General features: G+C 40.7%; 1 protein-coding gene across 2 annotated transcripts in view; it reads left to right on the top strand.

Annotated features, from left to right (window-relative positions):
* LOC135211125 (tRNA (cytosine(34)-C(5))-methyltransferase-like) overlaps window positions 1-14,540 on the top strand; it is a 149,447-nt gene that overhangs the window by 118,656 nt on the left and 16,251 nt on the right. For both annotated transcript variants that reach the window (XM_064244239.1, XM_064244238.1), the window contains exons 9-11: window positions 2,222-2,375; window positions 4,733-4,954; window positions 13,276-13,353. In XM_064244239.1, coding sequence (XP_064100309.1) covers window positions 2,222-2,375; window positions 4,733-4,954; window positions 13,276-13,353 — 454 coding nt within the window. The remainder of the gene's footprint in view (window positions 1-2,221; window positions 2,376-4,732; window positions 4,955-13,275; window positions 13,354-14,540) is intronic.

A 14,540-nucleotide genomic window follows, 5' to 3' on the forward strand; every position in this document is an offset into this window, starting at 1 on the left:
TGGCTGGACTTGTGGTCCACCACGATAGCAAAGATTGCTTCAAATAGGACTGAGGGAGGTTTAGTGAGTTCTTACCTAACACACCTTAGCTCCAACATGTGGGCCAATCACCTCCTGGTCAGAAGACACACACAGCACTGTCCAAGGTGGCAAATTCAGTGGACTCTGATTCTTTGTTGTTTCTCAGAAATGGGGATATGCTTGAGTCGCAGTTCCTGTTTCCGAGGACTGAATTGAAAGATGGTATCGACCAGCGACGGGCAGGCACGAAAGACAGGTTGGTACATCAGGCAGTATCAAAGTCAGAGGTGCGTTCAAGACGCCCTCCTCCTCCTCCTCCTCAGCAACAGGTGAGAAGATCTTCACCTGTTAAATCTCCAAAGAGTTCTGCCTCTGTAAGGGTCTCCCAATCTCCCTCACAGGCCAAGGCAAAGGGTGTGATAGAAAAAGTAAAGCATCCTTCTCTGGGGTTTCACAGTCAGATTTTCCTGGTACCCAAAGCAACAAGTGATTGGAGACCAGTGATCGATCTTTCCACCTTGAATCATTTTGTCAGGAAGACAAGGTTCAAGATGGAGACACCCTGAACAGTGTTGGCAGCGATAACTTCTTGCTATCGATAGACTTAAAGAATGCTTATTTCCAGATCCCTATTCACCTTTCGTCCAGAAAGTTTCTTCGCTTCACTCTGGGATAGCAGATCTTTCAGTTCAAGGTCCTGTGCTTTGGGTTGACCTTGTCCCCTCAGGTGTTCACAAGGGTCTTTGCCCTTCTATTGAAATGGGTTCATTCTCAAGAGATTCGCCTGTTAAGGTACCTCGACGACTGGCTGGTATTAGCAAGCTCCTGGGAGAAACTGCTTCAGGACAGAGATCGTCTTCAGTTTTCTCAGGAGCTAGGCATAATGATCAACCTAGAGAAATCGAACTTGGTTCCAAGCCAGAAAGCTCTTTACCTAGGTATGGTTATAGATACAGCAGCATCGAGGGTTTTTCCATCTAACCAGAGGTTGGACAAAATGCACTTAGTATCACAGAAGTTCTTGTCACAACCCGAACAGACAGCACACCAGTAGCAGGTCCTCCTGGGGATTTTGTCTTTGCTGGAGAAGCTGGTCCCTTATGGACGTCTTCATCTACAGTCTGCAATGGAGACTGAGACTTCTGGTCCCCGGCAGGAGATTCTCCCCTACAGAGAGTCCGTCTGTCCGAGGGAGTGAGGTAAGATCTTTGTTGGTGGTTGGACGACCAAAATATCTCGGTTGGAATCCCTCCACGTTCTCCCCCTCCAGACTTCCCTCTGTCATCTGGGAGACCTCCTTATGTCAGGCGTTTGGAGTGTGGAAGACAAGCTTCTACACATCAACAATTTGGAGCTGAAGGCAGCTTTCATGGGACTGAAAGTTTTGGAAGAAAGTAGGTCATTCGGTCGTTCTGATGTCCGACAACACCACAGTGTTGGCTTATAAAAATAAACAGGGGGACCTGGTGTCTCGTCTTCTTCATTCCTTGACAGTAGAATTACACCAGTGGGCAATTGACAACTGGTTAGAGCTCTCTGCCAGGTACATTCCGGGTAAAAGGAATGTGGTAGCCGACAGACTGAGTCGTCGGAACGAAATCCTGGGCACAGAGTGGTCTCTACATCAGGTCGTGGAGGACATGCTTTTTCAAGTTTTGGGGAGGCCTATGCTAGACCTCTTCCTAACTCAATTCAACAGAAAACTGAAGGTTTACTGTTCAGTGGTCCCGGATCCTCTAGCTCTAGCAGAGGATGCCCTCCAACACCCTTGAGACAACCTCAATGTTTATGCCTTCCCTCTGTTTTGCCTGATCCGTCAAGTTCTGAACAGGGTAATGAGTTCTCAAAATCTCAGGATGACCTTGGTGGCTCTCTCTCTCTCTCTCTCTCTCTCTCTCTCTCTCTCTCTCTCTCTCTCTCTCTCTCTCTCAGTTTCCTGAAGGGAATCATGTTTCTCCTCCCTCATTCTGGCTGGCTCATATATATAGAATTTTTAGCTTTAACACAGTAAATAAATTTTTTGAAGTTTTTACTTAGGTAAATTATTTACAGAATCATGCCTGTAACTATACTAATCAGTATTGAATATGTATGTAGTATTTATGTAATGTAAATTTGTTTAATATAGTACATAATAGTACTATGCCATGTTCTATGGAATACAATGTTACTCTTTATATATACGTATGTATTTTTGCAGTATTCGAATCTTGCCTCACCACCAAGATACTGGAGGATTCTTTGTTGCCTTACTTGAAAAAGTGAAACCACTTCCTGGGGAAAAGGTGTATATAGAATCTGATCAACCAGTTGATAAAAGTGCATCTGCAGCAAGCACGCAGAGGATCCGTCAGGTAATATATCGTGAAACTGAGCCGTCACATGTGAAGGCTCAACTTAAATGTATAATTTATTCCTTTTTTGCTCTTATTTCTCTTGTTACTGGTTTTGAAGCAGTGAAGTCCTGCTGTTTTCTTTTTCTTGCTGTTGAATTTCTCAGTTCCAGAAGCCATTTATTTCTCACACTGTTGGACTGGAACAACCTCCCTGAAGATGTTGTGCAATTGGAATTTCTCTCCCACCTCACAATAAATGAGGCCAGTGCTGATAACTTCTGAAAAAATTAGAATGGTCTGACACCATCTGTAACTGTTAGCAAAATCTGTACTATGTATATTAACCCTTAAACGCCGAGCCTCTATTTACAAAAGTGTCTTGTATGCGGGCGGCGTTCGGGAGGTAGTGCCGAAGCGGCTTAGTTTTTAAGATTTAGAGTTCATTTTTGGCTCTTTTTTTTTTTTTTTTTTTTTTTTTTTTTTTTTTGCCTGAAGTTTAGTATGCAACCATCAGAAATGAAAAACAATATCATTATCTTATAGTATAAATATTGGAATATATGATAGCGTGAAAAAAATTTCATTTATAATTGTATACAAATTGCGCTGTGAGCAAAAACGGTTAAAACTAATGAGTTTTTTTTATTATTTTTTTTTTTGTATTGCACACTAAATTGTGATGATATTGGTATATAACAAATTATAAAACGATCAAAGCAACACAGAGAAAATATTATCACAAAATGATGCATGAATTCGTAATGCGCGGACGTAAAAAGTTTTTTTCTAAAATTCACCATAAATCGAAATATTGTGCTAGAGACTTCCCGTTTGTTGCAAAATGAAGGTAATTGATTGAATATTACTAAACTGTAAGTGTTTTAGCTTACAATTGCAGTTTTCGACCATTTCGGTCGACTTAAAGTTGACCGAAGGTCGAATTTTTTCTATTTATCATGATTTATATGAAAATATTTCAAAACTAATTAAAGCTACAACCATGAGTTATTTTTTGTTGTATTCTACATGATATTGCGCACATTTTCATGTATAACACTTTATGTAAGGCCTAATATAAAATGGTGCGAAAATTACAGCAAAGTGACTAAAGAAATTCTGAGATTTTCAGCAGAGTTACTGCGCGCGGAGGGAAGGAAAAAGTTTTTTCAAAAATTCATCATAAATCAAAATATTGAGCTAGAGACTTCCTGTTTGTTGCAAAATGAAGGTAAATGATTAAATGTTACTAGTATGTAAGAGTTTTAGCTTACAATTGCATTTTTCTACCATTTCGGTCGAGTCAAAGTTGACCACAGGTTTAAATTTTGGCACTTGTCGTTATTTATATGAAAATATTTCAAAATGATAAAAGCTACAAACATGAGTTATTTTTTGTTGAATTCTACATGAAATTGCACATATTTTCATGCATAACACTTTATGTAAGGACTAATAGAAAACGGTGCAAAAATTACAAAGTGACTAAAGAAATTCTGAGATTTTCAGCAGTTACTGCGCGCGGAAGGAAGGAAAAAGTTTTTTCAAAAATTCGCCATAAATCAAAATATTGTGGTAGAGACTTCCTTTTTGTTGCAAAATGAAGGTAAATGATTAAATGTTACTAGAATGTAAGGGTTTCAGCAGAGTCACTCACAAAAGTTCTGCAAAACATGAATGCTTCAAGAAATCTCTCTCCGATGACGTGTCGCTGGTGCTTTGTAGTGCAAGAAGAAATAAATTCGCGCATGCACGGCTGGGTAACGCTTGTAAACAAAACAACAGCTTGATCCATGAACTCCCAGCATCCCTCTAGGCATGTGATTTAAAATCTTTCGCAAACTAGGCCTATAATTATTTTTCCGCAAATATTTAAAAAAAAATTTGTAGTGGACGTACCGTACGTCCACTTGGCACCCGACAGACAATTTTAGTCGACGTACAATACGTCCAGTCGGTGTTTAAGGGTTAAGTAGTAATAATAAGACCACTTTGATGTAGAGTTAGACTCTTGCTGGGCTTTCCCAAAAGTTTTTTTTCATTAAGATTTGACAGTGGAATGTAGTAAAGTTAAAACGGACAGTTAAATTAAAAATGTAAGGTATAAATGGGGTAGTTGGTCTGAAAGGACTACAAAAAATTTGTAATATATCCAGTGTGGGCCACACCAAAAGAGTACTACTCCCCCCTAAGGGGAATTCGACCTGTAAATCTGTCCTTTTTATGCAAGGAAATATTAAAAACTTATAGAAAATAGAATTTTTATGGCTACATTTTAAAATAGTACTTTACAAGCATGGAAGTAGTGTCCTGGTTTTGTAGCAGTTGCTGGGAGACTGTCCAACCAAACATTAACATAAGTTAATCTTTGTTATTAGCCTCCAAAGAAGAAACGGCGGCAGGGTTTCAAGGAAGAACCATACTATTATTTTGAAGAAGATGAAGTTGTCTGGCCTGGAATTGACTCATTTTATGGAATCCGCAAAGATGTTGATCCTGGTTTGTTTCTAACACGGACCAAAGAAGGGAAGAAGCGGAACCTATATTTCACTAACAGTTTAGTAAAGGATATTGTGCAGATGAATCAAGATTTCATTAAGGTAAGTTATATTGTATAGTGTTTTCTTCTATGAAAAAACTTGTGTCCCCTTCTGTATTCTTGTATGTTTTTATTGTAGGTTAAAAAAAATTTTATTTACTGTAAAAAAACAAAGTACAGTGCCCTGGGTTTTCCTACCTCCATTAATAGGACAACTCTTCTACTCTCTTATTCTTAATTATTGGAATTCAAAGCAGCATTTGCTATTTTATTTTTACCAGTGTACAGTTTTTTAAAGTGTTTAACTGTACACTGTTTTATGGGCTTAGACAATATAGGAAACAGAGTGTGATACTAGTGTTACTGTATTTGATAGTGTACCATAAATAGTACACCTATATTGTATGTTGTGTTCTAGAAAAAAACAAAAAGTTTGCTTTTTTCTAGTGTATTTGTCTAGTATATTTTGTTTGAAATATAAGAAAATCAGCTACCTAATTGCTTTTGGATCAAGTTTTCAGTATAGAGGGTGAATGTTGTTGTTTATAAGCATATTTAGTGTTACGGTTATTAGTATTGAAAATGTAAGTGGAGTAGGTGTATGGAGTTGCTTTTTACATCTTTAGAGTTTCATTTGACCTTTTCCAGATTTTGATCTTATCCAGCCAAACCTTGGCTCAATTATTGCAAATTATTGAAGGATAATTGTAAAATATTACAAGCAATACTAGCCATTAGAGGTGCCAAAACGCTCTTTACTGCCAACCTTAAATTATCAATAAAGCCACCTGTCTTTTTCACAAAGCCTAATCGGTAGCCAAGAAGAAATAAATAGTAATATTTGTCAAGTCAAAAAATGGCATAGGTTGGATAAGCCTTTTATAAAATAATGATTTAGGGACCCTGTAAATTTCAAATACATAAATGTACACTGTTCATTAATAAGTTTGATAAACATTTTGGTGTGATTTCAGTATACATAGTAAGTTTATGCATAGTAATTTTAAAGATTACCTAATGGCAGACGTTGGTGTGCTCAATGGGCTGGATGAAAGAACAGTTTTCCCCCCAATTTTTTGTGTTTTGTTATCCCAAAACCTTTAAGATATATAATAATATCTCAAATCTTAAGTGTCCATCACGTTTGAAAGCCACTATGTTAATACATTTTCCAAGTTATCAGAAAGATTAATTATCTTTCAACTTAAGGTCATTGTTTACTACAATTTTTACACTAAAAGTAAAATTTTATTAGGATTTTTTGTTCAGTAATTCCTTTGGTTAAGCTGTTTTGACATTTTTGGTGTGAAGGTAGTTTTTAAGAGGCAAAAGTGAATAGTTGCTTTGCAGGATATTGAGGGAATTATTTGCTGCTTTATTTTTTCCATTTGGGATAGAATCACACCCTCCACTTGCAGGACTGGGACCTCGAGCAATGGAAGATCCAGAGAATGAGGCTCAGGAACGTTGTCAAGCTATGAATCGCATGCACATCCTTGAGCTGAACCATGTACATGCCCCATTAGGATGAGAAACACATCCGTGGACACAAACCGCCTCACATCCGAGACCGTCCACAGCCTCTCTGTTGACACAGATACATTGGTTGGGAGGCAGAAGAGGAAGAGAAGCAACAATCTATGGGAGAGGAGAACTCATAGAAAATGCCGGGACAGACACCTGGCTATCAGTCACCTTCAACCTCATAATCGGAGCTTTATCATCCTTATGACGAACTCGAACAGGCTGAGGCAAAGGAGAAGCTTGAAGACTCTTGGGAGAGTGAAGACCATCACGAACTGGAATGGAAGAGTATATGGAGCCCGCCTACAACATTATTTCTAGAGAATACAGAATACCTCTCACGAAAAACAAAAGAGTCCAGCCTATCAACCACTGCTTGAAAACACGTCTTAGGCTGAGAGGATTTTAGGAGTGATGTCATGGCATTTGGAATGGTATTGCTGGGAGAAAAGAGGCGACCCAGTAAGCGTCGTAATTGACAGTGCTAGGTGGCAGCACATGAGAGCCAAAGTAGTGGAGGCCTAGAGGAGGGGGGGACTGGTGGGGTGACCGCGGAGGTCGACGAGCAGCCAAGAAATGCGACAACAGGCCGTCTAAGGAGGAAGGAACCCTGTAGGCCTAGGGATCAAACAGTCGCCATCTTGTTTGACTCCATATCTAAAACAAAAGAAGCTGATGGTGTAGCCTCCTCCCTCCTGGGAGGGAGATTATCTCCCATGAAAGAGGGGCCACATTTTACCCAAAATCATCCTGTGCAACTCCCGATACTTCCAAAAACGAATCAATGGAAGAAAAGGAAGGAGATAGGGTGTCAAAAGAAAAATTTCTGGGAAAGGCGACGCCAAACTGTCCACTCGGGGAGACTAGAAACCTTCCCAAGAAGGAGAAGAAGATACTTTTTGGTGCTTCCTCTTCTTGTAGAAAGACTTCCACTGTGACACAGGCCAGGAATGACACTCCGGGCAAGGGTTAGTGTCAGTACAAAAATTAGAATGGCACCCACTGCAAGTGGTATGGGGGTCAGTTATGGTAGACGCCAAAAACCTCAACCTACTAATGTTAATTCGGAACGCCTGTACAATGCCTTTTGTCCACAGCAAGCACTGACAGATGTCCTCTGGAGCAAGTCAACGGATTCATTCAATTAACCCATCCAGCCTTCATTGGGATTCAGACCTACTTTCTGGTTAGGTACTTGAGTCTAGATCAAGAAGGCTTCAAGGCGAAGGAAGGTAAGGAACTGCTGACCTCTCTGACTTAGCCTATCCTAAGGATTGAGTTCTTAGCCCAGCAAGTAGTTGTTCTAAGCCTGGCCTACCCTAGCTAGTCGAATCTTATCTTAATCTTGCAAATGGTTGGGTTTCCTCCCAAGGAAGCAAACCAAGCATGCATCTTCTGTGAGGACATCTCTGCCTTCAACAGCTTCTTGGTCAAGACAACAACAACATCCTTTTCAATCGCTCCTACAAGCTTCTTCAAGACAGAGATCACCTAGACTGGTCTTGCAAGAGCCTGGGTATTGTGGTAAACCTGGAGAATTCCAGTCAGGTCCGCAGCCATAGGATTCTGTATATGAGTATGTCCATAGATACAGTAGCATCAAAGGTTTTCCTGCCAGGCCAAAGGTTACAGCAGCTCAGGACGGTGGCAGGGTCCTTCCTTTTACAAGCCGAAAAAGCAGCTCACCAGTGGCAGGTTCTACTAGATATCTTGACATTCCTAGAAAAGCTGATCCCTCATGGTTGACTCCACCTGCGTTCTCTTCGGTGGAGGTTGAAGGAGCTCTGGTCCCCGACAGGCGATTTCCCCTAACAGCAAGTACCACTTTCAGATCAGGTGAGAAGAGACCTGCTTTGGTGGTTGGATGATCACAATCTTGTGGTAGGAGTCCCTCTACTTTCTCCCCATCCAGATTATCTCCTGTTTTCGGATGTGTCCATCGATAGTTGGGGTGCTCATCTCGACAACTTTTTGGCTTCGGGTGTTTGGAGTGCTGAGGACAGGAAGCTTCACATCAATGTCTTGGAGCTAAAAGCAGCCTTTCTGGTGCTCAAGGAGTTCTTGGAGAAGGGAGAGGGACACTCATTTGCTCTGTTGTCGGACAACACAACAGTGGTAGCCTATGTCAACAACCACGGAAGGTCAGTGTCTCTCCAACTCTACTCATTGACAGTAGAGATACATCAGTGGCGATCCACAAATTTGTGGAGCGTCTAGCCAGATATATTCCTGGCAAGAGGAATATAGTGGCTGACAAGCTAAGTCGATAGAACCAAATCCTTGGTACGGAATGGCCTCTACATCAGGACATTGCGAACAGGCTGTTTCTTTATTGGGGAAGGCCTATGTTAGATCTTTTCGCAGCTTGCTTCAACAGGACGGAAGTCTACATGTTGGTAGGCCTGGATCCTCTGGTGCTAGCAGAGGACGCCTTTCAACATCATTGGGACAATCTTGAATTTTATGCCTTCCCTCCATTTTGCCTAATCCATCAAGTCCTGAAAAGGGTAGTGACCTCTTGAAATCTCAGGATGACCTTAGTGGCTCCCCTTTGGCCTCAAGCAGAGTGGTTCCCAGACCTTCTGTATCTGCTCTCACAAGTACCAAGGGAAATTTCCCCATAGCGTCACTTTCTTTGCCAACCTTGTGGAGAGGTTCAACCAATCAGTAGAGTCCCTGTCTCTGCAGGGCTGGCGACTCCAGTATCTCTTGTGAGCGAGAGGATTTCTAGCAAAGCTAGGGTCCACATGCCTGGCTATCTTTGGAAGTCTGTCAGCAGCTTATCAGGGCAATTGGGCAGTCTACTGTGATTGGTGTCATTGAAGTGATTTCTCTACTCGGAACCTATGTTCAGCGTATAGTTGACTACTACTTTGTAAGGGCTGATAAAGCCCTGTCCATATTGGCTGTTAAGGTTACAGGGCTGGGAGATCTCTTTGTTGTTTAGGAGTTTTGAGCAAGCCTCCAACTTGGGATCTGTCCCTTGTCCTTGGAAGTTGCACTTGAGCTCCATTCGGGCCCTTAATGTTGGTTGTTAGGCAGGAATCTTACTCTGAAAGCAGTTTTAATGTTGGCCTTCACATCCTCGAAAAGAGTTGGATTAACTCCATGGTCTGAGTTATGATGTGAAACACACGAGGGGTTAGGGATCTGGGGCCTTTTGAATTTGTCTTGGAATTCGTGGCCAAAACTCAGAATCCCTTGGTGCATGATAACAGGGGTCCAGGACTTTTTGTCAATACGGGTTGTCAGAAAAGAAGTTTCCAAGAACAATTTCCTTCTGGCTATGTGAGGTGATTACTTAGACATATTCCTCGCTCCCTAGTTCTGTTACAGAGTCTGTACACCCTAGGGCGAATGACATCAGAGGCTTAAGTTCCTCTCTGGCTTTGGGCCCTGTGGTGGCTGCCCAAGAGGTTGTGTAGCTCATGTAGCCCCTGACAGGCCTGATGATGCAGTATTGTCGGCAAGCAAGAAGGAACTCTGACGGCAGTAAGGAACACACCACCGACAGCACTGACTGGGTTCCAAACTCACTCTCTCTTCACAGCACCAATGAGTATTCTAAAATTAGTGAAGCAGCATCTCTGTCAGAAGGAAGTGAAGTAGAGGGGCACCAAATTTCTGATCGGAACGCTGCAGCTGCCATACTTCCAGGCTAAAAGCAGGGCTGACAAGTGAAGAGCCAGTTAAAAAACAAATAACAAGCTGTCTCCCTTTGGGAAAAATATGTCTTATCCTGCGAGAGGGAAAAGAATCATTTATCTGTAAGGATAGAGCGAAAGAAGGGAGAGGGACCTACGACCCATGCCCCTCCCCACCAAAATGACGGAAAATAGACGAGAAGGTAGTCATGACTGGTCCTGCAATCAGTTGGGAAGAATGCAATTGTACGCCATTAAAATTTGTATTAAAGAAGTGTAGGAATGTACGCCTATGCTAGACAGCCAATTCCTAGCATAAAAACCTTATCTGCAACATGAACCCTTAACATCTCGAACATCCCGAAACACACAAATTCTGAAAGACTTAAACATTACCGCATTCCCAGAAATGTGTAAAAAGATACAATTAAAGATAAATAAAACATTGATATCATAATAGCACAAATGTTTTAAAAATATCTTCCATTTAACAAATGTAAAATGCAAAAGAACAAAACGTAGCTGTTCCCCCTTTCCCTGAAGGGGCAATAATCCCTTGGGAGACAGACCAGCATTACACATAGCACAGGGGATGACAAAATAGAGGAGAAGGCATGAGGCACAACCACTGCAATTTGCATTTGTCTCAGGGGATGGTCAACACGGGAATCATGGAAAGCCCTCTAAAAACATTGACGTCCATGGGGCTTCAGGGTTGGAAAAATCACAGGCTAAGGTAAAAAAACTGGCTTGGGGCAAGGAGAGCAAGTGAAAGTCAACTCTCCAAGGCGGTGCGTCACGAGGTTCCAACCCTGGTTGGTGACCAGCATCCACCTCGTATATGCATGAATTACTAGATGCCACAGATTCCTTGCTTTACAGACTTTGATTGTTTTATAACCAGTTTTCAGCTGGCACTAGAAGATTGTCCTATTGTTAAGACCTCAGGTTTGTTAGCTATGAAAAATAGATAAAAAATTTGTCATTTTGTGTATCTCATGTAGTCACTGACAAGGCAATTTGTATCTGACCTAAGATGTTTGTATGGAAGAGAGGAATGAATTTGCTGTCTCTTTTTCCTTTCTTCTTCCTTTCTTCTTCCTTTGGGCAGGTCGAAGAATAGATGCATCATATGGTGGAAGTGGTCTGATACAGATGAGTCTGGTAGCTATACTGATGATAGGTTTTTGCTATGTTCTTATATAATAAACAAATCCACTTCTTGGTTGCATATGCTCCTCCCTCTAACAAGGGAGTAGGGAATTGTAACAGTTCATATCTTCCATGAGTGCAATGAATTTGGCCATGCAGCATTGCACTGAACCCAGCAGGCTGAGTTTTTAGGTATTCGGCTACCTATTCTCTCACAGGCTATGACCCTACTTTAGAAATTGGAAGAAAGACTTCTGCGTCATGAGGTCCCAAGTTTGGTTGGTGACCAGCTTCCACCTATTATACGTATGGGTTGCCAGATGCCATTGCTTTACAATCTGATTGTTTTTAACTGGTTTCTAGCTAGTGCTAGAAGATTATCCTATTGTTAAGAACCTCAGGTTTGTAAGCTATGAAAAATACAAATAAAAATGTGGCATTTTGAGGTGATATTTTAAAGAATTCTGTTCCATCAACTGTCCTTCTGATAGTTGACAGAATAAGTGCCTTGCCCTAAAAGACCCTTTCCTGAAACTAGAGAGTTTGGTTTCCATGAGCAGGCACCACTCCCGACTCCCAGCATGTAAAGAGAAGATACAAGATTCCCAATTGGAATTCCAGATGCCTCAGTTGCCAAGCAACATGAAACTGTTTGGAGAGATTACATTAGGTTTTCAGTTTGTAATCTCAAGAGTGGTCAGTAAAAAAAATTTGGGAGTTTGTTGAACAAAAGCTAATGAAATCTGTTGCTTAACTATTGGTGCTGATTATACATCTTTATTAGTTGACACAGTAGATTCTCTTTTCTTTAATGTGGCTAACACAACTATCAGCTCAAGATTTTGACTTTCTCTCACTTTAAAGGTTTTTTTTTTTATCTAATACGTTATTGAATTCCTACTACAGTGGAACCTCGGTTATCGTACATAATTCCAGAAACTCCCACGAAAACTGAAACGTATGAAAATCGAAACAATAATTCTCATAAGGAATAATATTAATACAGTTCCAGACCCACAAAAATATTTTTTAAAAATACATTTTATAGGGAATAAACCGTTTTACATACAGAAAATAATGAGAAATAAATATGACTAATGAAATAAGTGAACATTTAATCTCACCCTTACCTTTATGGAAAACACTTGATAGCTTATGGAAGATGGAGAGGAGTGGGGAGGGAGGAGAGGTTATTGTTTGGAAGGGGAATCTCCCTCCAGTACTTCAGGTATCAAGAACCTGGGTACTTCTCTTTGTTTTTTATTGGCACTATCTGAGGTTACTTCCCCTCATTGTTTTTTACTGGCACTAGGACTAGCTTGAGAGTTACTGAATCCCTGTCGCAGAACAAAACTGTCCAGAGACATTTATTTCTGATGTTTCTTTAAAATTTGCCTAAACACGGTATTGTCAATAAACATGTTGGAGACACGGATTACAACTTCTTTGTTGGGATGATAATCTCCACAAAATTTGTCACAGCATTCCACTTTGCAAACATGTCCTTAATTCCTGGAGTAGGCACATTATGTATGCCCATTCATTTTCTGAAGTTCTCAAACCAGCCTTTGCTGTCCTTAAATTCACTAACAGCAGTGCTTGTTATAGGCATTTTCTCACTGAGATTGGCATGAAACTTCCTCCAACACTTTGCTACGAGTTTTTTCTTATATTCTATAGTGTTTCTTGCCTTGCTTACAGGAGGGCTAGCACTTGGAAACTTTCTTTGGCCCCATGATGGCTTATTTAGCAGTTGGACTGAAATAAAAAAAAACACAAAAACAACCAACACAAAAGCAGAATGGGTCACGAATGAAGTTGAGATGCTTTGTTTGGGTGCATGATACAGGGCCTGGTCATGCGTTGGCCCCCGGATTGAGCATTTCTGTGTGTACAAAAACCGAGGAAACATACAATAACCGAGACAAAATTTAGTAGAAAAAAGTCTATGAAAACTGAAATGTATGAAAAGAGGCATACAAAAACTGAAGTTTGACTGTACTAAATAGCTCTTATAATTAAATATTACTACTATCTTCTATTAAATTGCCTTCTTTTTCAGATCATTAATACTGGTGTAAAAGTTTTGGTCCGCAGTGACAACAGAGGTGCAACTTGTGATTTCAGATTGGCCCAGGATGTAAGTACAGTAGCTGAATTTTAAACATGAGAGGTTATATGTTATCATTTATGTAGACAATTGAATTTAGTAAAATGTTTGTAGTTTAATCTTTTATTTGTTCCGACACGTTATTCAAACCCTCAGTCCTTTACATAAGGAATTACTATTCAGCGCCAGCTGCACCGTCGTAAGAATTGATAAAGACAAGTAGATACTCGTTCAGCCCTCTCTTTCTCTCCTCTCTGGAAAAGTATGTATTTATGGGAGAGGAAAAAGTGTTGCCTATAGAAGTTCATTTCAATCTTTTGATATCGTAAGGAGTTATTCTCTCTCTCTCTCTCTCTCTCTCTCTCTCTCTCTCTCTCTCTCTCTCTCTCTCTCAAATGTTTCAGGTGACTTTGAAATGATATTAATAATACCAATTCAATGGTATATTTGATGTAGGATGATACTTTAAATATAAATTTGGTATTTGAACTTTCAAGATAGGCAGATATAAGCATTTTTAGAGGGGAGTTATAACTATTTCCGGGTTGAGCTATTCGCGGGGGTATCTGGTAACCATCCCCCATCCCATCGCGAATACTGGGGGCGGTGGGGGGGGGACTGTATGTAACAGGCAATGGAGAAGTTAAGTGTGTCTGTCAAAACATGAATGGAGATGGTACGTGGTGAAGTGAGTGCCAATACTAGTGTTGTAGAGGAGGTGGCTGTTCGTCCCACTGATTCTCCTAGGCAAAGGTCCTTGTTAAATTCTTCATCACCTGGGAGGAGGCATAATGGTAGCCCAAGGGAGGTCAGTGGGGTCTGCCCACGAGCAGTCGCCCCCTCAGGTGGTCCTTTTGTTAAGTCTTAGGTCGTGACAGAGCACCATTGGAAAGGCGTCTCAAAGAAAGTGTCTCATCTTTCATCAAGTGGGTCAAGCTCTGAGGAGTCATCCTCCAGGCACCAGTGGCGATTTGTTGATGAGTCTCATCCACTGAAAAGGAAAGCTTGTAATGTGTCTCCTTCTCTTCTCCCTCCTAAGAACGCATGGATGTTACAAGAGGACCAACATCCTTCTTGCAGCTTCTGGGACAGTCCAGAATGCTAAAATTTTAGCACAATTTATCTTACTGAATAATTCTTATTCTAACCTTATTCTAAGGTGTTAGTAATAACTTTGTTCTATCAAATATGAAAGCTCTTTCAGCGTAAAACTGTTC

This window comes from Macrobrachium nipponense, chromosome 4 (assembly GCF_015104395.2).
Source record: "Macrobrachium nipponense isolate FS-2020 chromosome 4, ASM1510439v2, whole genome shotgun sequence".
Lineage (NCBI taxonomy): Eukaryota > Metazoa > Arthropoda > Malacostraca > Decapoda > Palaemonidae > Macrobrachium > Macrobrachium nipponense.